The following is a 22480-nucleotide window of genomic DNA, read 5'->3' on the forward strand; positions in this document are numbered from 1 at the left end:
TATTTTTCCATTTATTTTTTGAAATGACTATTTAAATCTTCTGCTTATTTTACTACCATGTTGCCTTTTATTGATTTATAGTTTTTATTTATATATTCTGGGTACTAGCTTTTTTTTTTAAACTAGAAGTCTTCTTTTTTTAATACCTTTATTTTATTTATTTATTTTTATGTGGTGCTGAGGATTGAATCCAGTACTTCAAATGTGCCAGGCAAGTGCTCTACCACTGAGCCACAACCCCTAGCTTTTTGATTAAATTTATGGCAAGTATCTTCCCCAAATCTGTGACTTGCCTTTTCACTTTTAAGGCATCTTCTGCTTAAAGTTCTATCTAGCATATAGAGCATTTCTATATAAGTTACAGAAAGGCTCTGTCTCTGATGACTTGACAAGTGTGGTATGGATTGAATATAATCTTCCACTTGTTTTTGTCAGATGCCTATGGATAATTTACTATATAATCTACTAATAAAAGTAGATTATGTAGTAATCTACCAAAAGTTCTTAATTTTAATGCCGTCAAATTTATATCACTTTTTTCCTTTCCTTCTTAAAGAGATCAGTGCTTTTTATGTTCTGCTTTATAAAAGTCTCATTATAGATATTGTCCTTGAGATATATTTCTTAACTTCATGGTTTGGATTTCAACATTTTGATGTACCTTTCTTTAGCATTTCTGACGAATATTTAACAAATACAATGCCTATCATATACAATATCATGCACATAACCTTTTTTTTTGAGATGTGAAAATACAGAGCTGTTGCCATGATTTTATCAAGTTCCTCTGGTTTAATGTATCACATTTGCTTTGTCTTTGATCCCTCGTGTTTGTCTCTGTATTAGGTTTCTGTGTGACTAAGAGATTAGAGGGATGGGTCAAATCATAGAATATGCACTCATTTCCTGGGTTGACTTCCCATATATCTCATCTTCTCTCTACCACGCATGCCAGGCAAGCGCGCTACTACTTGAGCCATATCCCCAGCCCCACTCTTGCTTTTTAAAAACACAAAACTTTGAAACAATTTCTGACTTACACATTGTAACAATAGTACAAAAAATTCCTATACACCCAATGTTAACATCTTACATAATCACAGTATAATTATAAATATTAAGAAATTAACAAAACTATTATCCAATTTATAGACTTTACTAAAATTATGCCAATGTCCCACTAATGTTTTTTTCTCTCTTCCAGAATTCAATCCAGTATTACATGTTTGCATCTATTGCATGTCTTCATAGTCCCCTTTAATTAGGAAGAGCTCCTTAGTTTTTTCATTCTCTTTTATGTTTTCTCTGATCATGTTTTCTTTCATTTAATTTAGATTTTGCATTTTTTTTGCAAGAATACCACAGAATAGATATTGTGCCCTTCTCAGTAAGGATATCAGTTTCAGGAGACATGATGTTATATTGTGACATTATTGGTAAGGTTACCGTCTATCACTTGCTTAGGAGACCTCACAAAAGAATATTTTAAGGAAAAAAAATATCCTGTTTCTCCTACTTTTGCCTGTTAATTAGCATCCACTAATAATTCTTGACTGAAATATTTATTACTGTGATGTTTGCCAAATGGTGATTTTTCTATTTCTATTTTTCTTTCTACATTCGTTAATTGGAATTCCACTGTAAGGAAGTGCTTTTCCTTATTTATTTGTTTGCTTGCTTTGATTAATAAGGACTTTTGTATTCACATTCTAAAGGTTGTCATTAGATACTGTCATAATTTATTTTGTTGCTCAAATTCTTCCTCTATTTGGCTATTAAGAATCCCTTAAAATTGTTCCTTCTAGCTGAGCGTGGTGGAGTATGCTGTAATTTCAGCAATTCTGGAAGCCAAGGCAGGAGGATTTCAAATTTGAAGACAGTCTCAGAAACTTAGTAAGACCCTATCTCAAAAAAGGGGGGGGGGTCTGGGGATGTGACTGTGTGGTTAAGCATTCCTGGATTCCATTCCCAGTAATAACAACAATAACAAAAATTGGTGCCTCTATTCTTCTGACAATTCCCTAAAATTTTTGGAGCATTTCTTTTCTTTACTTTTTGGCATTACAAGATGGTTCAGGATCATTCTGTGCTTGGCATACTCCAACCTTGGAATCATTCATTTCTCCAAGCACCCTTGGTTCTTTTTTATGAGAATGGTATTTATTAGAGTTCGCATTATCTCTTCATTGTTGCCATCTATTTTCAAGTTCTTATCAATGTATTTTTTCTAATAGAGACTTTCCTGTTTTAAAAAAAGTGTTTTCCCAGTACTTTATGTTTTTTTTTAAATTTTTAAAAAATAAATGACAGTGGAATGCATTACAATTCTTATTACACTTATACAGCACAATTTTTCATATCTCTGTTTGTATATAAAGTATGTTGACACCAATTGGTGTCTTCATACAGGTACTTTGAATAATGATGTCTATCACATTCCACCATCCTTGCTATCCCCCTGCCTCCTCCCTTTCCCTCCCACCCCTCTGCCCTATCTAGAATTTATCTATTCCTCCCATGCTCCCCCTCCCACTATGAGTCAGACTCCTTATATCAGAGAAAACATTTGCCATTTGTTTTTTTGGGTTGGCTAACTTATATTTTCTTTTTTATACCAATAACCTTCACTTACTGAGCACTTGTTCCATGTCAGATCTTGCCCTAAATCAATCAATCTCTCTCTCTCTCTCTCTCTCTCTCTCTCTCTCTCTCTCTCTCTCTATCTCTATCTCTATCTCTGTGTTTGTGTTATGAATACTTAACATGAGATGTAACCTCTTTAAGTTTTAAGTACACAATTCAGAATTATTCACTAAAGATACAATGTTTCTAGCAGATCTTTAGAACATATTCATCTTGCATGGTAAAAGAGAAAGTCCCCATTTCTCTCTTCACTCAGTCTTTGGTTCTATTTTCTGTTTCTAGTAATTTGACTATACTATAATATGAATAATGTCATGCATTTTTTTGTCCTTCTGCAACTAGCTTATTTTATGTAGCATTGTATCCTCCAGGATCATTCATGTTGTCATAGATGGCAGGATTTCCTTCCTTTTTTTAAGTTCAAATGACATTCCATTGTATGTCTATATCACATTTTTTTATCCATTCTTCAGTGGACATTTAGGTCATTTCCATATTTTATCTTTTGTGAATAATGCCACAACAAACATGGGAGTGTTTCTATCTCTTCCAGGTCCTGATTTCAATTCTTTTGGTTATAAACCCAGAAGTGGGATTAATAGGTTATATGGTAATTCTATTTTTAATTTTTTGAGGAGCTGCCATACTGCTTTCTGTAGTGGTGACTGCATTCCCACCAACAGTGTACAAGGGCTTAAATTTATTCCCGTCATCACAAACCCTTAGTTCTCTATCATTTATTTATTTTTTCCAGTAGCCATCCTAACAGTATGTGGTTTTAATTTGTATTTCCTTGATGATTAGTGATGTTGAGCCTTTTTTCAAATGCTTGTTACCCATTTGTATGTCTTCTTTGGAGAAATATCTAGGTAAGTCCTTTGTACATTTAAGATTGTTATTATTATTTGCTGTTGAGTTATAGGAGTCCCTTGTACATTTTGGATATTAATCCCTCATCAGATATATTGTTTGCAAATATTTTCTTCCATTATATAGGTTGCTTTTTTAATTCTGTTGATTGTTTCCTTTGCTGTGCAGAAGCTTTTCAGTTTGATATAGTCCCATTTGTCTAATTTTTGCTTTTTTTTTTAAATTTTGCTTTTGGTGCCAATCTCAATGTCATGAAGAATTTCACCTATGTTTTCTTCTAGGAGTTTACAATTCTAGATCCTGTATTTAAATCTTTAATCCATTTTGAGTTGATTTTTTTTTGGGGGGGTAACTGGTGATTGAACCCTTAACCACTGATCCACATTCCCCAGCTCTATTTTTGTGTTTTATTTAGAGATAGGCTCTGAGTTGTTTAGGGCCTTGCTAAGTTGCTGAGGCTGGCTTTCAATTTGCAATCCTCCTGCCTCAGCCTCCCACGCTGCTGGGATTACAGGCATGTACCACTGCCTGGCCTTGAGTTGATTTTTGTGTGTGGTATAAAATGAAGGTGCCGTTTCTTTCACTTGTCAGTGTCCAATTTCCCACACCATATGTTGAACATTATGTCTTCCTTATTGTTGATTCTTGTTGAGGTTTTATATATGTGTGGGTTGATTTCATTGCTCTATTTTTATGTCAGTAGTATATTATTTGTTTATTCACTTTAGTAGAATATTATTTAAAATGTACTGTAGCTTTGTAATATATTTTGAAATCAATCAGGAAATGTGCTGCCCCTAGTTTCATTTTTCTTTCTTCCCTTCCTTCTTCCCTCCCTCCCTTCCTTTCTTTTCTCCTCCTACTCCTCTTCCTTCTTTTTCTCTTTTTCTTTCTTTTTTGACTGATGAAGTGTTTAATTGGACAAACAACTGAGAAGCTTAAAGATAACCAGCACAATTCCACAAAAGAACCAGCTCAGCCCAACTAAATTTTTCTCAGCAGCAATTGACACTGATGTATATAGGTATGCAAATTAGTGGATGACACTGAATAAAGGGGAAACCCATTCTTCCTTTTCCTTATTTTGCCTTCTTCACACTTCTCTTAGAAACATCCCCCTCCTTGGTCTTATTTCAGCTTTAGCAATCCCAAACCGAGGGCTGCAATGATCTTTCTTCACCTCAACATTAGGCATTCTGAATTCCAAGTGCAACACTGCAATTTTGCTCTTCTTTTTCCAGATTGCTTTGGCTAAGACTTAAAATCAGCCTACTATAGTGATGCAGCCACATCAATGTTTTACAGCAGCTCAACTCACAATAGTAAGCTATGGAGTCAACATAGGTGCCCTTCAACAGATGAATGGATAAAGAAAATGTGCTATATATACACAATGGAATATTACTCAGCCAGAAAGAAGAAGGAACTTATGGCATTTGATGTTAAATGGATGGAACTGGAGACTATCATGCTAAATGAAATAAGCCAATCCCCAAAAACCAAAGGTTGAATGTTTTCTCTGATATGGGGATGCTAATTCACAATAAGGTTGTGGGGTAGGGAAGAATAGAAGTAGTTTGGGTTAGACAAAGGGGAATGAATGGAAGGGAAGGGGAATGGGAATAGGAAATCAAAATGAATTGGACATTGCTATTCTATGTACATATATGATTATATGACCAACTTAATTCTACATCATGTATAGTCAGAAGAATGAGAAGTTTTACTCCATATATTTATGTCAAAATACATTCTACTATCATGTATAACTAATAATAACAAATTTAAAAAAGATTGCTTGGCTATTTGGGTTTTTTGCAGTTTCATATGAATTTTAGAACAGTTTTTCTATTTCTGTAAAGAATACCATTGAGGTTTCTGTTTGTTTTATTTTATTGCCATACTACTGAGGATTGAACCCAAAGTCTAACACTCTGAACTGTAACTCCATCTTCCTTTTCAATTTTGAAGCAGAGTCTTGCTAAATTGCCCAAGCTGGCCTAAATTTTGCAATCCTTTTGCCTCAGTCTCCCAAGTAGCTGGGATTACAGGTGCGTGCCATCACAGCTGGCTCCCCTGGAGTTTTGATAGGAATATGTTGAATTTTTACATTGCTTTGGGTAGTATGGACTTCTTTAATAATGTTAAGTTTTTCAAACCATGAACATGAGATATCTTTCTAAATGGAATAATTGTATATTCTTTAATTTCTTCATTAATAATTTGTGTTTTTCAGTATATTATGCATTTCACCTTCTTGATTGATTCCTTTGATTGTATTCTTTTTGATGGTATTGAAATTGTATTGTTTTCTTGTTGGGTAGTTGTTTGTATATAGAAATACAACTGATATTTGAATGTTAATTTTGTATCCTGTCACTTTACCATACTTATTCATTATCTAATAATATTTTTTTGGAGAGTCTTTAGAATTGTCTACACATAAGATTGTATCATCTGCAAACAGAGATAATTTTACATCTGTCCTTTTGATTTGGACGTGTTTTATTTCTTTTCTTTGTCTAAAATCTCTAAGAATTCTAATACTATGTTAAATAAAAGTGGTGAGTGTTGGGAGTCACTCTGGCTCCAAAGACTAACTTTCCCATCCCCCAAGAAGAGCCGTCCAATGGTGAGCCCTGCTGGCTCACCTGATCCTTACCCACCAATCAGACTAGCCCTGCTGGCTCACATGATCCTTACCCACCAATCAGACTAGCCCTGCTGGCTCACCTGATCCTTACCCACCAATCAAAAAGTACCCCATGCTAACTGTCAAACTGCCCCCAGCTCTATAAATATGCAGAGCTGTTCCTCAATAAATGGGCATTTTCTCCAATGGCAAGCCTTGCTCCTTCTTTCAGTGAGAGCAAGCACAGGTTTTTTTTTAATATTTATTTTTTAGTTATCAGCAGACACAACATCTTTGTTTGTATATGGTGCTGAGGATCGAACCCAGGCTGCACGCATGCCAGGCGAGAGCGCTACCACTTGAGCCACATCCCCAGCCCAGCACAGGTTTTTTTTGATGGAAATTTTAGAGGAAAAGTTTTCAGTTTTTCACCATTGAGTATGATGTTAGCTGTGAGTTTCTCATATATGGTCTTGTATTTAAGTAAATTCTTTCTGTATGCAATTTTAAGAGTTTGTATCATAAAAAGATTTTAAATTTTATCAAATGTTTTTCTTCATCTATTGAAATAATCATGTGAATTTTATACTGCTATCACTTTTAAAAATTTTAGTTGTATATGGACGCAATACTTTTATTTATTTTTGTGTGGTGCTAAGGATTGAACTCAGTGCCCCACACATACTAGGTAAGTGCTCTACCATTGAGCTATAACCCCAGGCCCCTGCAATCTCTTAATATGGTGTATCACCTTGATTGACTTGTGTATGTTGAACCATCCTTGCATTCCAAGGATAAATCTCACTGGTCATGGTGTATGATCATTTTAATGTGCTGTTAAGTTTGCTTTGCTAACATTTTGTTGAGGATTTTTCATCTATGTTCATCAGGGACATTGGTCTGTGGTTTTCTTTTCTTGTAGTGCCTTTGGCTTTGGTATCAATGTAAGGTTGGTCTCATAAAATGAGTTTGGAAGTGTTTTCTCTACAATTATTTTTGAAGAGTGTAAGAAACACTGATTTTAATTCTTCTTTAAATGTTTGATAAAATTCACCAGTGAAGCCATTTGGTCCTGGGCTTTTCTTTGTTGGAAGAATTTAAAATTATTGTTTCAACCTTCTTATTGGTTGTTGGTCTTTTTGAATTTTCTTTATCTTCAAGATTTGGTCCTGGGGGTTGTAAATTGCTAGAAATTTATTCATTTCTTACAGGTTATCAAATTTGTTGGCATATGATTGTTTTAAATAGTCCCTCGTGATCCTTTTTATTTGTGTAGCGTTGTTGAAATATTTCATCTTTCATTTCTGATTTTGAGTCATCTCTTTTCTTCTTAGTCTAGCTAAAGTTTTGTCATTTTTATTTATCTTTTCAAAACAATCCATTCCCAATTTCATTGATTTCCTCCTATTTTGCTACCCTTTATTTTTTTTCCTGATTTGATTTTTGTTATTTTCTTTTGATAATCTTGGCCTTTTAAAATTTTTTCTAGGGCTGGGGATGTGGCTCAAGCAGTAGCGCGCTCGACTGGCATGCGTGCGGCCCGGGTTCGATCCTCAGCACCACATACCAACAAAGATGTTGTGTCCGCTGAGAACTAAAAAATAAATATTAAAAATTCTCTCTCTCTCTCTCTCTCTCTCTCTCTCTCTCTCTCTCTCTCTCTCCCTCTCTCACTCTCTCTTTAAAAAAAAAAAAGAAAAAAAAATAAAATTTTTTCTAGTTGCTTGAGGTGTAAAGTAATTTGAGAACTTTCTTTTTAAATGTAAGCATTTATCACTCTTAACTTCTTTCTAAATATTACTCCTGCTATATTCCATAAGTTTTGGCATGTTGTATTTTTATTTTTGTTTGTCTTGAGATTATATCTCATTCTCTTTTGGTTTATTTTTTGACCCAATGATTGTTTCATTGTGTGTGTATTTGTTTGTGTGTTTGTGTGTGTGTGTGCATGTATGTGTTTTTTAATATTTTTATAGTTGTAGATGAACACAATAACTTTATTTATTTATTAATTTATTTTTATGTGGTGCTGAGGATCGACCTAGTGCCTCACACATGCTAGGCAAGTACTCTACCACTGAGCCACAACCTCATTGTGTTTTTAATTTCCATACATTTGTGAATTTTTCAAATTTTCTTCTGCTTTGCTTTCATTTTTATTTTTTATTTGTTCTAATTAGTTATACACTGCTTTCTAATTGCATTGAATTGTGGTTAGAAAAGATACTTTGTAGGATTTATATCTTAATTTTTTTGAGACTTGTTTTGTGACTTAATATCATCTGTCCTGAAGAATGTTTCATGTGCACTTGAGAAGAATGTGTATTTTGCCACTGGGGAATGGAATGTATTGTATAATTGTTAGATCTGTTTAGTGTACAGTGTGTTCAAGTCTACTGTTTTCTTATTAGTTTTATGTCTGGCAGTTCTATCCATTGTTCCAAGTATGGCATCAATGTTTTCTCGTATTATAGTATTGTCATTGTGCATTCTCCTTCAGATCTGTCAGTGTTTATATGTTTAGGTGCTTTGATGTTGCATTCATGTATACTTGTAAATGTTATATCTTCTTTTGAACTGTTTCTTTCACTATTATATTATAATCTTCTCTGTGTCTGTGACAGTTTTTGATGTAAAACTTACTTTTTTTCTGATATGAATATAGCCATTCCTGCTGTGTTTTGGTTACCATTGCATAGAATATTTTTTCCCCCTTAACTTTCAGCCTAGTTTTTTTAAATCTGAATTTTTTTATATTTATTTTTTAGGTGTAGATGGACACAACACAATGCCTTTATTTTTATGTTGTGCTGAGGATAGAACCCAGGTCCTGCCCATGCTAGGCAAGCGCTCTACCACTGAGCCACAATCCCAGCCCTTAATTTTTAAAAATTTACATATGACAGCAGAATGTATTACAATTCTTATTTCATATATAGAGCACAATTTTTCATATCTCTTGTTGTATACACAGCCTACTTTTTGTTGTTGTTGTTGTTATTCTAAATAGAGTCTCTTATAGAGAGAATATATTCAGCCATTCTATCTTTTGGAGACTGTAACTTATTTAAAGCAATTATTGATAGGTAAGAACTTAATATTGCTATTTTTAAAATGCTTGCCTCTTTTGCAGTTCTTTTTGTCCCTCTTTACCTCTCTTGCTATCTTCCTTTTTGATTTATTGATTTTTTGGTAGTGATATGCTGATTACCTTCTATTATTTTCTTTAATGTATCTTCTATAAGTATTTTCTTTTTGCATTATAAACATTGGTATTTTTATTCTCAAATTTTAATATTTTCTTACACAACATCACACATGTTTGTTTATATTGTTAGTGAAAAATATTCTCTAAATGAGAAATTAAAAGGCATAAATCTTGAACTTCATTAATAAATATATCTAAAGCCTAATAATTTTGTTGTACCAATAAATTGGGCAAAATAATAGTATTTCAAATTTAGTTCTATGAAGGAATAAGTGATATTATTAATCTTTAAAAATAGTAATGTATCTGTTTTGAAGGGAAAAAAATTCCAAGATGCTATCCTTCAGCTATTTCTTAGCATAAAAGTACATTTGTATTTCAAGATTTAAAATCTTTGAGTAGAACACAATATCAGTGTATTTATATACTTCCTAATATCATCTTGCAAAAATGTAATCCCCAATATTCATTTTTGAAGGTTATTAATTAAATGAATTTGCATTTTCAAACTGATTCATCAAACAATAATGTTTATGGTTGTGAAAAAAGTCATGCTATTTGCAGAATTATTCAGAATTCTTTGACCATACATAAAATTCAATCAGCACTTTTCTAAATTCAGATTACATAAACACTTCCAAGTTTCAGTCCAAAAACACAAAATGGTTTTATAGAGTAATTCTTCATTTAAAATTAAAGCCATTATTTGTTTTAGCAATTGAAAGTCATATTTTTTTTTGCTGTGAATAAAAACTGACTTTTGAAAACTTAAAAAGCAGGTTTAATTCCCAATTTAACAATAAATATTGCATGCAATAAGATTCTAACAAAGCTTCTAGGTTAGTATTAAAATGACCAGTAGTTAGCAAATTACCTAGCAAAAAAAGATTTGACAGTGAATTACTAGGTCTGACATGTTCGTACTACAGCAGACTATGTTCAGAGCTTTAAAAATGAAGTAAAACTGAGAGACAGTTCAAGATCTTCTCCACCCCAGGCATCCATTTCTCTTCCAAGTAGTTTCTGGGGAAGGAACCCAGGGATGATCTACCACTGAGTTACTATCCCACTCAGGTTGTAATATGCTCTCTGCTCCATGTTTAACAGCTTTTTTTTTTTTTTTTTTGGTGCCAGCCATGGCAATAAAGGTGGAATCAAGGCCTTGAGGGACTGTAGAAAAAAATTAGTACATTGATGTTTCATTTTATTCTGAAATAATATCTGGGTGCTTTGGAAAATTATGGACAAGAGAAATTTCTGATTTGGAATGGAAGATATTATGACCCTCTAACTCTCTAATTTTCCCCTCTAGGGTTATAATGTTTCATTAAATCAAGAATCATTTATTTGGCTTCTTTTGGAAGCTTTAATGTTCCCATCTGGTGGTGGAGGAGAGTGGTAAAGCAGTAATGAGTATGTCCTGGTAATGAGTATGTCCTTCCATCAAGAGTACCCTGAGAGGAGAGCTACCTCTTCCCCTAGGGTGGAGAACATGTTTCCTCCACCATTCTGGTGGTTCTTAAAAGATGGAGGCCATAACAACTCCATCAGCCTGGGTAGTCCAGGGCCTTCTTGTGCTTTGTTTTCTGTACACTGGAATACTTAAGTTTGGACAGGGTGACTTCTATGGTGTTGCACTCCCCTGTGCCCAGAGACATTGTAAACATGCCTGTTTATCCTTCTTTTGTGTTCTATGCTCCATGTCTTCATAATAAAAATAAAGAAACCTGTTTCCCACCGTACATAATATTTGCTGTACCTATTACATGTTGCTACTTTGAGATGGAAGTGATGGAAAACTTAGGATATAAGTTGGGGAAATGAGGTATTAGAGTTATAATTAGGATCTTGTCTGGGGAGAAGGCAAGCAGGCTTTGAATCACTACCCAAGGACTTTCATCTTCTTCCCATCTTGTCTTTTACTGGCTTTTTTGGAGGGCCAGATTCTACCAGCTGCTTCCTATTTTGTGCTATAAAATAGCTGTCCTCTGTACTGCAGTGTTCAAGTTTATTTTGAGGAAAGAAAATCTTCAATTTGAACATGTGTAATGATTAATCACTTAAAAATAATTTCTTTCCTTGATATTTCTCTTATCAATATGAGAAGCCACATCTTGACACTTTGGAATGCCACCCACTTCAGTGGTTGGCTCTCTACTGTTGCTAAAATCATTGTTTTTCCAGTTTTGTGTCTTTTCTTTCCTCATTACTGTCATGCAATAGTCACAAGTTTCTTCACCAACTTTTATTTTTTTAAAAAATAATTTTAAGGGCTGGGGATGTGGCTCAAGCGGTAGTGCGCTCGCCTGGCATGTGTGCGGCCCGGGTTCGATCCTCAGCACCACATACCAACAAAGATGTTGTGTCCGCTGAGAACTAAAAAATAAATATTAAAAATTCTCTCTCTCTCTCTCTCTCTTTCTCTCTCTCTCTCTCTCTCTCTCTCCTCTCTCACTCTCTCTCTTAAAAAAATTTTTAATTGATTTTTTAAAAATAAATGATAGCAGAATGCATTACAATTCTTATTACACATATACAGCACAATTTTTCATATCTCTTTTTGTATATAAAGTATGTTGATACCAATTCGTGTCCTCATACAAGTACTTTGGATAATGATGTCCATCACATTCCACCGCCCTTGCTAATCCCCTGCCCCTCCTTTCCCCTCTCTTCCCCTCCTATCACTCTGCCCTATCTAGAGTTCCTGTATTCCTCCTATACTCCCCCTCCCTACCCCACTATGAGTCAGCCTCCTTATAGCAGAGAAAACATTCAGCATTTGATTTTTTGGGATTGGCTAGCTTCACTTAGCATCTTCTTCTCCAAAGTCATCCATTTACCTGCAAATGCCATGATTTTATTCTCTTTTATTGCTGAGTAATATTCCATTGTCTTCACCCATTTTCATAAGACATTGACTGAGTCTATCTTTCCTCCCCAACTTCTGTTATTCTCCTGTAAGTTGCCCGTCACAACCCCCACATCCACATGTACTGCATCTACAGATTCAGCAAACCATGGATCAAAAATATTTTTAAAGACTGTGTCTATATTGAACATGAACAGACTTTTTTCTTGTCATCATTCCCTAAATAATGCATCAAAACAACAATTTACTTTGTATTAGGCATCATAAATAATCTAGAGATGATTTAAAGTATATGGAAGACATGCATGGGTTACATGCAAATGCTATGCCAGTTTATATAAAGTGCTTGAATCTTGCAGGTTTTGCTATGTGGGAAGGGGATCCTGGAACTAATTCTTCAAGGATGCTAAGGATGACCATCTAGTTCATTCATGTTAATGCTCCATTCAATGCCCTTGTTTAATGGTCCTTTTCCTCCTTCAATAAAAGTGATATATTCTCCATCTAGTCCAGGCTATATCCTGGGTCACCTAAGAAATACATCACCTCTGAAGTCTTATATTTTAGTATCTTTCTTTACAGCCATCTTCATTCCTTCCCTCTACTATTCCTACTTTTATATCTCATGATAACCTCTGGGGCTTCAATCTGTCTTTAATTGTTCAGAACCCTCCCATCTTTTCTGCCCTTCTGACACTTGGATGTCAGGCAGTGCCATGACTCTCCAGTACTCCTATTTCTCTGCTGTACCTTCTTGACAACGGGATGAAAGCTGTGCCTGGACTGCTGATAGCCTCTGGAGAAACAGCCCGTCTGAGTAGTTCTGCACCCCTCCTCACTCCTTTGGATAACAGAAGGCTCCCTCCTTTCAAGAGTCAGCGCTCCGGCTTTGCTCTTGCTCCCACATGGTACTTCATTTCATGGATCATTACTTGTTTTTTCTCTCAACTGGCTCCTCTCTCCCTATGAGGCAGGTAAGATTGTTACTTCAGTTTTACAGATGAGGAAACTAAGGTTCAGAAGAATTCCAAGGCTGTCTCACAACTGGTAAATGATCCAGCCAGGAATCTGAATTCAGATCTCTCCTTCTCCCAGTCTCCTCCCCACATTCTTTTGAAAAACCAGACTCTATCTCAGAGCAAAGCCTGTCCAAGGAAGGGACATGACCTTTGTCCTAGGAAAGACCCACAGAGCACTCCTAGGCACATTACCACTCTGTTAAGTGGTTTATCTACAAATAACAGGAGAGATCTGCTGGGCCAGGTGTCCCTGACTCAGTCAGGCTAGGTGTGGATCCACAGCAACCCCCTAGCAGCCACCAATCAGCATGAGACGGGGAAATACCTGGGATGCCAGATGACCCTCCCAGTAGTTTATGGTGGTTGATAACATGTTGGGAAACCATGTAGTTCAGCGTTCAGCAGGAACACCCCTCTTGGCTTAAACCAATCAGTTCAAATGAATCCCCCTCTTGCACTAACCAATCACCCCTACCCAACTTGATGTTATGATGTATGTGGGGGTCCCTGCCTTCTCCAAAGAGTACATAAAACTGCTGCAAACCCTGAGCTCGGGTCCTCTCAGCGTCACCAGTTGCTGTGTGTGCACTCGGAGGACTGAGATAGCTCGCAATAAACACCTCTTTGCTGTTTACATAGATCTTGGTCTCTGGTGGTCTTTTGGGGGTCCCGAATTCAAGCATAACACTTTCTGAAGTTTACCCACATGTTCTTCCCTGCTTTCCCCTCCATCTACTGCCATCACCCCCCATAAATTTCTTTCCATCCCAATCTCCTCAGAATCATGGTGGGTTTTATTTCAGTGCCCACTTTTCCCCTGCGCTGAAGTTGGTTGACTAATGCCTGTGTATCCTCTAAATTTTAAGTTCCTTAAAGGCAAAGATCATATGAAGCTCAGCATTGTATCTCTAGAGCCTGAAGAAAGAAAACACTCTGGCTAAAGCAGTTTTCAGCAATCCACATATTATGAGGCAAGTTCTTTGCTCTCCTTGACCCATCAGAGGATTCAACATTGCCAATTACTGCAGCCTTCTTCATACTCTCTCCTCCCCTTGCTTTGGTACAGATAATCACCTTATTTTCTTTCTGCCTCTGTCTCCTACATACAAATCCAGGATTCTGATTTCTCTTACATTGGCTACCCTTCTCCATCTCTGCCATCACTAGTTAGGTTCAGGCCACTGTTTTCTCTTCTGGAGGACTGGAACAGCCTCTTAAATGCTCTTCGCCCTGGGGCCCGTCTCCCTCCAATTGGCATTTTACTAATAACAGCAGAGTGATCACTATGAACACAAATCCGATCTTGCTACATTCCTACTTTGAATTCTTAAATGATTACCTACTGCCTTGAGTAAAATCTCGAACTCCCTTATAATGACAGATAAGTCTTTCATCATGTGGCCTGACTACCCATCAAAAGACTCATTTTCTTCTGTGGCCCTATACACCTGCCAAGCTAGGGACACTACTAGAGAGTGTCCAGGTTTGCTGTCTTTAGTTATTCCTCTACGCCTTTCCTTAAGTTCTTCCTTTGCCTAGAATGAGTTTTCTTTTCTCCATCTCCTTTTCACCCAGAGAACACCTTATTATTCTTCAAATACAACTCAAACTCACCTTCTCTGTGAGGTGTTCCTGGTTTGGATGGGTATCTCCTCCTCTACATTTCCACAGAATTTTGAACACAAAACTATTATTAATATTGCATCTCTACAGCTTGATAGATTGGGACCTTCCTCTAGGGGGAAACAGACTTTTTCTTTACAATCATAGAGTCAGCTTAATAAACATGTGCTGAATGAACGAATGAAACATGCAGAGGGAAAGGGAGAAAACAGAAGTCAGAGATGGAAGCTTGTTTTGCAGTTCGTTATGTTATGCTCGAATTCGGGACCCCCAAAAGACCATCAGAGACCAAGATCGATGTAAACAGCAAAGAGGTGTTTATTGCGAGCTAGCTCCGTCCTCCTTGCGAACACACAGCAACTGGTGACGCTGAGAGGCCCCAAGCCCAGGGTTTGCAGCAGTTTTATACATTCTTTGGGGAAGGCAGGGACTTCACATACATCATAGCATCTCTTAGCAAATCATCACACACTGCGGGAAAATCAAATAACAACTCTAAAACATGATTAGCACATTCACTGGCGGGAACAAGTTGGGTAAGGGTGATTGGTCAGTACAAAAGGGGTATTCATTTGAACTGATTGGTTTAAACCAAGAGGGGTGTTCATGCCAAACTACATGGTTTCCCAACACCATAAACTACTGGGAGGGTCATTGGGCATCCCAGGTATTTCCCTGTCTCATGCTGATTGGTGGCTGCTAGGGGGTTGCTATGGGTCCTCACCTAGCCTGACTGAGTCAGGGACACCTGGCCCAGCAGATCTCTCCTGTTATTTGTAGATAAACAACTTAGCAGGGTGGGAATGTGCCTAGGAGGCTCTGTGGGTCTTTCCAAGGACAAAGGTCATGTCCCTTCCTTGGACAGGCTTTGCTCTGAGATAGAGGCTGGTTTTTCAGTTACTGCATAACTCAGAGTGGCAATTTTTTAGAAAATGGCTCTAAGACTCTCAAAGATTAATGCATGGGGCTGGGGCTGTAATTCAATGGTAGAGCGCTTGCCTGGCTTGTGTGAGGTGCTGGATTTGATTCTCAGAACCACATAAAAATAAATAAATAAAATAAAGGCATTGCATCCATCTACAACTAAAAAATTATTTTAAAAAAAGATCAATGCAGATAGCCAAGCCAAAATATAACAGGTATGACTAATTCACATAAATGCCATCCCCTCATTGGACAGTGAGAGAGATTTTAGGACCCACAAGTCCCAGAGAATCAGCCAGGAAGCTTTCTATGTGAGGGTGGGGACTGGAGCTTCTAAGTGGGGACTTGTTGCTGTGTCCTTTGGAACAGAGTTGCTAGATGCTCTCTGATTTCCTTGGTTCTGGCTCCATAGATGATGGGGTTCACCAGACAGGGCAGCAATAGATAGAAGGCACTGAGCAGGTTGTGCACATCCTCAGAGGCAGTACGGGCCACACGGTAGACAATGGATGAGGACATGGTGGAGGAGTAGATGGTGAAGATGACCAGCAAGTGGGAACCACAGGTATTCAGGGCCTTGGCACGTGCTCCACTTGATGAAATCCTAAAGGCAGCATGGATGATGTGGGTGTAGGAGGCTCCTAGTAGAAGCATGTCCAGGGCCCTGTTGAAGATGCGGATGGTGAGTCCCACAGTCTTGTTCAGTGAAACATCCCCACAGGAGAGCTTCATCAGGGCCATGTGCTCACAGGCAAAGTGGTGGATCACATCTGAGCGGCAGAAGCGGACCCGTGAGGCCAGTCCCACCACTGGAGCAACAAGGCACGTGCTCCTGGCTGCTGCCACCCCCACCAGGCCAGCTAGCAACTGGCTTGTCACTATCTCTGGGTAGCGGAGAGGGTAGCAGATGGCAACATAGCGGTCTAGGGCCATGACCAGGAGGATGTTGCAGTCAAAGACAATGAGGAAGTAGATGCAGAACATCTGGATTAGACAGTGAGCCAGGGAGATGCGGTTGAAGTGTGTGGAGAAGCTGAAGAGCATGGGGGGCACCACGGTGGTGGCAGCACAGATGTTGATAGCCAGGAGCAGGGCAATGAGCAGGTACATGGGCTGGTGTAGGCTCCGCTGAGACACTACTGTGTGGATCACCAGTGCATTGGCAGAGAGGATCACCAGGTACAGGCCAAGGAAGGGCAGTACCAGAAGGGTACGAGAGTCCTGCAGTCCTGGGAAGCCCACCAGGAAGAAGCTGGTGTAGGACCCATTGGAGCTGCCATTGCTCCACCCGGACATCTTCCCTGAGGGAGCAGGATGGCTCCTGGAGAGGGGAGGAGTCGTCCTGGTGTCAGAACCCACCTCTCCCTGCCCCAGCCTCACCAGGCTGCCCTGGGTACTTTGTCCTCCATGAACACAGTGTTTCTATAGATAAAGAGTTGTTTGTTAATATTTAGTGAGGTGCTTCAAGAAATAACCACCTTCCATAGCCCCTTTGTAGTTTTTCTTTTCTTTCTTTTAAATATTTTTTTGCTGTTGATGCACCTTTATTTGATTTATTTATATGCAGTGCTGAGAATCGAACCCAGTGCCCCACACAAGCCAGGAAAGTGCACTACTGCTGAGCCCCAGCCCCAGTCCGGTTTTTCTTTTCTTTTTCTATAAAAATCCTTCATATTTTTCCCTAATGAACCCATATTGAGGGCCTATTTTGTGCTAGTTCCTATGCTAGGGGCTTGGGATACACTATGAATAGCTGATTGTCTCTGTCTTGAGTGAGATCACATTGTACAGAGCACAATGAAGTGACAATTTCTTTCAAATTGACATTACACACTATTTGATGATCTATTGTAGGATCTAAGATTTTGCAGGGATTAACTTTGAGTTGCCATTATCCATCTTTCTTTCATTTTGGTGAATTGATATTCTTGTCAATTGCTACTCTTTTCCAATTCATCAAAGAATATTTTGAGGAAACTATAAAACCATTTGCTAGTTCTTTCCATATCTGAAACTTAGTCAGATGTTCTTCTATGGTCTCTTCCCCATCTGTAGTTTGATTTTCTTTTCAATTATTTTTTTTCTATTTTCCATGGTTTTATAATATTTCATGTAATACAAAAGAATAAAAATGTGAAGTTATCAGTTTTTCTCTGTCATCTTTTATTACTATACCATCTGACCAAGCCATACAGAGCCCCGTTTCCTTGATCCTTTCTCTCCTCCCCTGCTTCTTTTTGAAGCAATCACCTGAAAATTATTTTCTCCTGAGCTCTGGTTGTTCAACAGCTATACCTTCAGGAATGTGGACCTCTGAATCCTGGGATCCATCCTAGGCTGACCCCGAAATGTGAAAGAAGAAAAAGGTATGGAGAGGAGATTCTGGGACTTAGACTATGATAAGTGGACCTGATTGAGGCCTGATATTATCCCAGAAAAGTCTGGGGGAATGTCAAGGAGGGCAGGGACTGCTCATATCCCAAGCTACTTAGAGATAGAGAGTTTTTAGGGCCAGGAAGAGGGAAAATTGATTATCCCTCTTCTTCTTTGTCCTCCACTGGGATCGTAGGATCCAAGAACCAAGGCATCAGAGACCTACAGAGTCCAAAATTTTTGGACATCAGTGGAGGACTGTTTCTCAGGAGGATAGAATACAGCCCTTCAGCAGGATTGTGAGTCCCTGCAATGTGAGGGTGGGGACACCCTGCACTTTTTCCTTCCCTCTAATGTTGGGAAGGTAAAGCGGTTTTTTGACAGTCCATACTGTTTGGGGGGACCCATCCGTTCCTAAAACAGCCCATCTTATCACATCCGAGTGTGAACAGGGCCTACTCTCAGGAAGTACTCTGTTGAGCCACCATCATACTCTTTGAATATTTATTGCACTGTTCCTGGTTGTGCTTCTTGGAGCCACACAGAGCCTATTTTATCTATAAAACCTAGTCCTTTAGAGAGAGATTTACGGGACAAGCATTTGGGTTGGCTTAAAGGTTCTGACAAGATAGGCTGCTGAATGCTTTCTGTCTTCTCACAGAAGGCAGCCCAAGGCAGAGCTGACACTGACATGGGGAGGTGAAACCACTTCATTGTGATTCCTGTTCCTGCCCTTGCTTGTGCAAATCTGGGCAAAGGACTTATGCAACCCTCAGGTGTAAAATGGGAATGGCAATATTGGCTTTGTAGGGTGACAGAGAAGATTAAATTGCTGAAAACTGTAAAGTGAATGAACAGAATCAGTGCCTCTCCCTGGGTCCATTTGGAAGGGGAAGGAAGTGAGCCCAGGGCCAGCCTCAAACCCTGGACCTGGGAAGGGAAATTGGAGAGAGAGGGGTGGTTGTTACCTTTGTCAGTGGACTTAGGGATGCATGTGAAGATTTTTCTTCATTGTACTCCTGAGTTTGTAGAAGTAGATTTTTCACAATCTCAGTTTCCATCTGACTAGAAAAGGGAAGGTTCAGTCTTAGATCTATTCCTTACTCAAAGTGAGATCCTTCAGGGCACTAGCAGAGTTGCTCTGTACTAATAGTGTCCCTATTCTGATAGAACCCCAAGTCCTCAGGCACAGAGTTGACTGGGTGAATGAGTCTGTGTCAATGTGCAGAAGGGGGCATGAGCAGAGGAGCACAGGTTGATTGAGAGTCACTTTTGAGCTACTGATGGGCATCTGTAGAAGACTAGGATTTGCTTATCTGCACAGAAAAGGAAAAGGAATAAGTGGAACTCATCTGTCAAACATGACTCTGGATTAGACTCAGAAGATAGTTTAGGAGACATTTCCAACTTCAGAGGCCTTCAAACCCTGAGGTAGAAGCTGGGAATAAGGATACATAGGTCATTCCCTTCTTTCCCCTGGACTTGAGGAGGTGAAGTACTTAGCCAGAGGAATAGGGGTGAAGGGATGGCCTTTGCCCCTACTCCTTGGGCTTAACTTTGACCATATTGCCTCCCAGCTGAAAGCCTTTCCCAAGCTTCCTGCCTGGCCAAACACAAACTCTCCTACTTACCGTGACTTACACAGGCACAAGTAAGGACAGGTCAAGTCAGACCCGGGTTCTCTGAGTGAGTTAAATTCTTTCCGTTCCTCCCTGAGGTAACATCAAGAATTTCCTGTCATTTCTCCTATGCTCTGACTTAGGCAATTAGCAGGGCCCCAGGGGCAGTAGAATGAGAGTATGGCCCACAGAGCCCTGGGGGCTGGAGGAACAGTTGGAGAAACATGAGGGTGCTTGTTTTTGGGGAAGTTAAGATCCCTACAGAAAGTAGTTCTCTACATTCCCCTCCTTTGACCCTTTCCTCATCCATGAGGGTCAATGACCTTTGAACCCTAATGACCCCATTTCTTTATATCCAAGTCTCTTCCTTTTACCTCAGACCAGTTTAACTGCTTACTGGAAATTTCCACCTGAATGACCCATAGGAAACTCAAGTGAATCAAGCTCTGCTTTGAAGTTATGCCATTATTTAAAAATGTTGTCATTCCTCTGTGTTCCCTATGTTGGAAATGCTATCTCTTCCCCATATCTTCAAGGGCTGGGTGGAGACTGAGAAAAGACCAACAACCAACAGTTAGGGTTGGGGAAAGGCATCCAAGGTCTTATTCTTCATATGTGGTTCCTTGCTAAGTGCTGCCCAGAATTTTTTTTTTTGGCAATATGTTTCTCATCTCTATTCCCTCCACCACTAATAACACCTGTTCTTGGTAATATTTCTAGTTTGACTATATGATTATTGTGACTGTCTTCTAGATGATGTCTTTTCTCTGTCTCACAGTAGGTGAGAGCACATTTATTGGACTTTATTTTTCTTAGCATTTGCTAAATTGATAGATGAAAAATAGAAGTTTTTTGGTTCTTTGTGTTGACCATCAATTTCTTATGTTGGTAACTTGTTTCTCTCTCTCTCTCTCTCTCTCTCTCTCTCTGTGTGTGTGTGTTTGTGTGTGTGTGTGTGTGTGTGTGTGTGTGAGAGAGAGAGAGAGAGAGAGAGAGAGAGAGAGAGAGACTATTATAAATTATTAAATGAACCTTAATGTTCTGCTTGTTTAACTTCCCTCTGGGTTAAATTTCTCCATGATAAAACCCACGCTCTCCATCAGGGCAGTGGGTATCACTGTGTTTGGTGCCTGGTTCTCCAGAAGTGCTTCCCATTCGTGTTCCTATCATAACACTAATACCTACCATGCCATATTATTGTGATTTAAAACATACAGGAATGTTGCCAGATCCTTCTATGCAATACATTCTTGGGTAATTTTTACAACAACCTAAATGGGTAGGCTTCAGCTTTTGCATTTGGCAATTGAGGTAGTGAAGTCCACATTGATGTATTTAAAATTTCCTGGTGAATCTGATTGTTTCATACACAAGACTTCTTATAGGACCCTGCATATTGAATATGAAGCTTTTGGCTAGGAGGGGAGGCAAGGGATGAGTACAGAGGGAGTCCTAGAGAATCCAAAGGGTCTTCACTAAATAAACAGTCATCCTAGTGCAGTTCTTGAGCTGGGCAGGGACTAAGCCCAGGTCCCAAGAAGGAACAATCAGAGGGGCATCTCAAATCCCACTCCTGGACATCTACTCATACATCAAAGATAGAGGGAAGTCTCAAAACAAAAAGGATAACTACACACAAAAGGACACACATTTAAAAGAGGAAGGGGAATCCATCTTCATGAATGCATAGTCCAAGACCTCTGAATACATGGAGAAATAGGCAAATAAATCTCCCCCTTTGGGAATATGAATTTTGATTCATATTCCCCCAATAAGGGTCCCACAGATATGGAAGTGGATAAAATTCCAGAGAAAGACTATGAAACACTGATTATTAAAATGTTCAGTAAACTAACAGATAATTGAAGGGACAAATTAAAAGAGCAAATAGGATATGAAATACCATTTCAATAAATAAATAGAGATAATGAAAAGAAACCAATTAGAACCCCTGGAAATGAATCAACTTAAATGAATCAAAGTAAAAAATTCACTGGACAACATCACCAACAGATTAGATTGCGTAGCAAATAGAACTTTAGTTATTGAAGACAAGTTATATAAACTTGAATACTCAGAATGCAGTAGAGAAAAAAAACATGATCAGAATATACAAGAACTCTGGGAGAGCATCAAGAGAACAAACCTGAGAGTCATTGGAATAAAAGAGAACATGGAGATACAGGATAAAGGCAGTAAGAACATCTTCAAAAAGATAGTAACAGAAAAAATTCTCCATATTAGAAATGAGGGACATCCACATACAGAATGCATATAGGAGCCCAAATGGTCAAGAGCAAATAGAACCTTTCTGAGACACATCATATTCAAAATACCTAACATAGAAAATATGGAAAGAATATTAAAAGCTGTAAGAGAAAAACATCAGGTCACATTAGAGGCAAACCAATAAGGCTCACTTCTGATTTCTCACCTCAACCCTAAAATCAAGGAGGACCTGGAATGAGATATCCCAAGAGCTAACAAAACAAAACAAAACAAAACAAAACAAAACAAAAAAAAACAGCAATTGCCAGCTGAGATTGTTATTTTCAGCACAGCTATCTTTCAAAATCAGTGGGGAAATAAAAACCTTTCATGAAAAGGATAAGCTAAAAGACAGGATATAAAATTAACACCCATAAATCAATTATGTTCCTATACACCAATGATGAATCAGCTGAAGGAGAAATTAGA

General features: G+C 38.3%; 1 protein-coding gene across 1 annotated transcript; it reads right to left on the reverse strand.

Moving 5' to 3' along the window:
• Nucleotides 1–16124: 16124 nt before the first annotated feature.
• LOC308640779 (olfactory receptor 52K1-like) lies at nucleotides 16125–17087 on the reverse strand (the record flags this gene model as incomplete). The annotated part of the gene is made up of 1 exon (XM_081278611.1): nucleotides 16125–17087. One exon carries the CDS (start codon nucleotides 17085–17087, stop codon nucleotides 16125–16127), a length of 963 nt encoding a protein of 320 aa, XP_081134737.1.
• Nucleotides 17088–22480: the final 5393 nt, after the last annotated feature.

Source organism: Spermophilus citellus, assembly GCF_964194105.1.
Source record: "Spermophilus citellus genome assembly, chromosome: 2".
NCBI classification, from domain to species: Eukaryota; Metazoa; Chordata; class Mammalia; order Rodentia; family Sciuridae; genus Spermophilus; species Spermophilus citellus.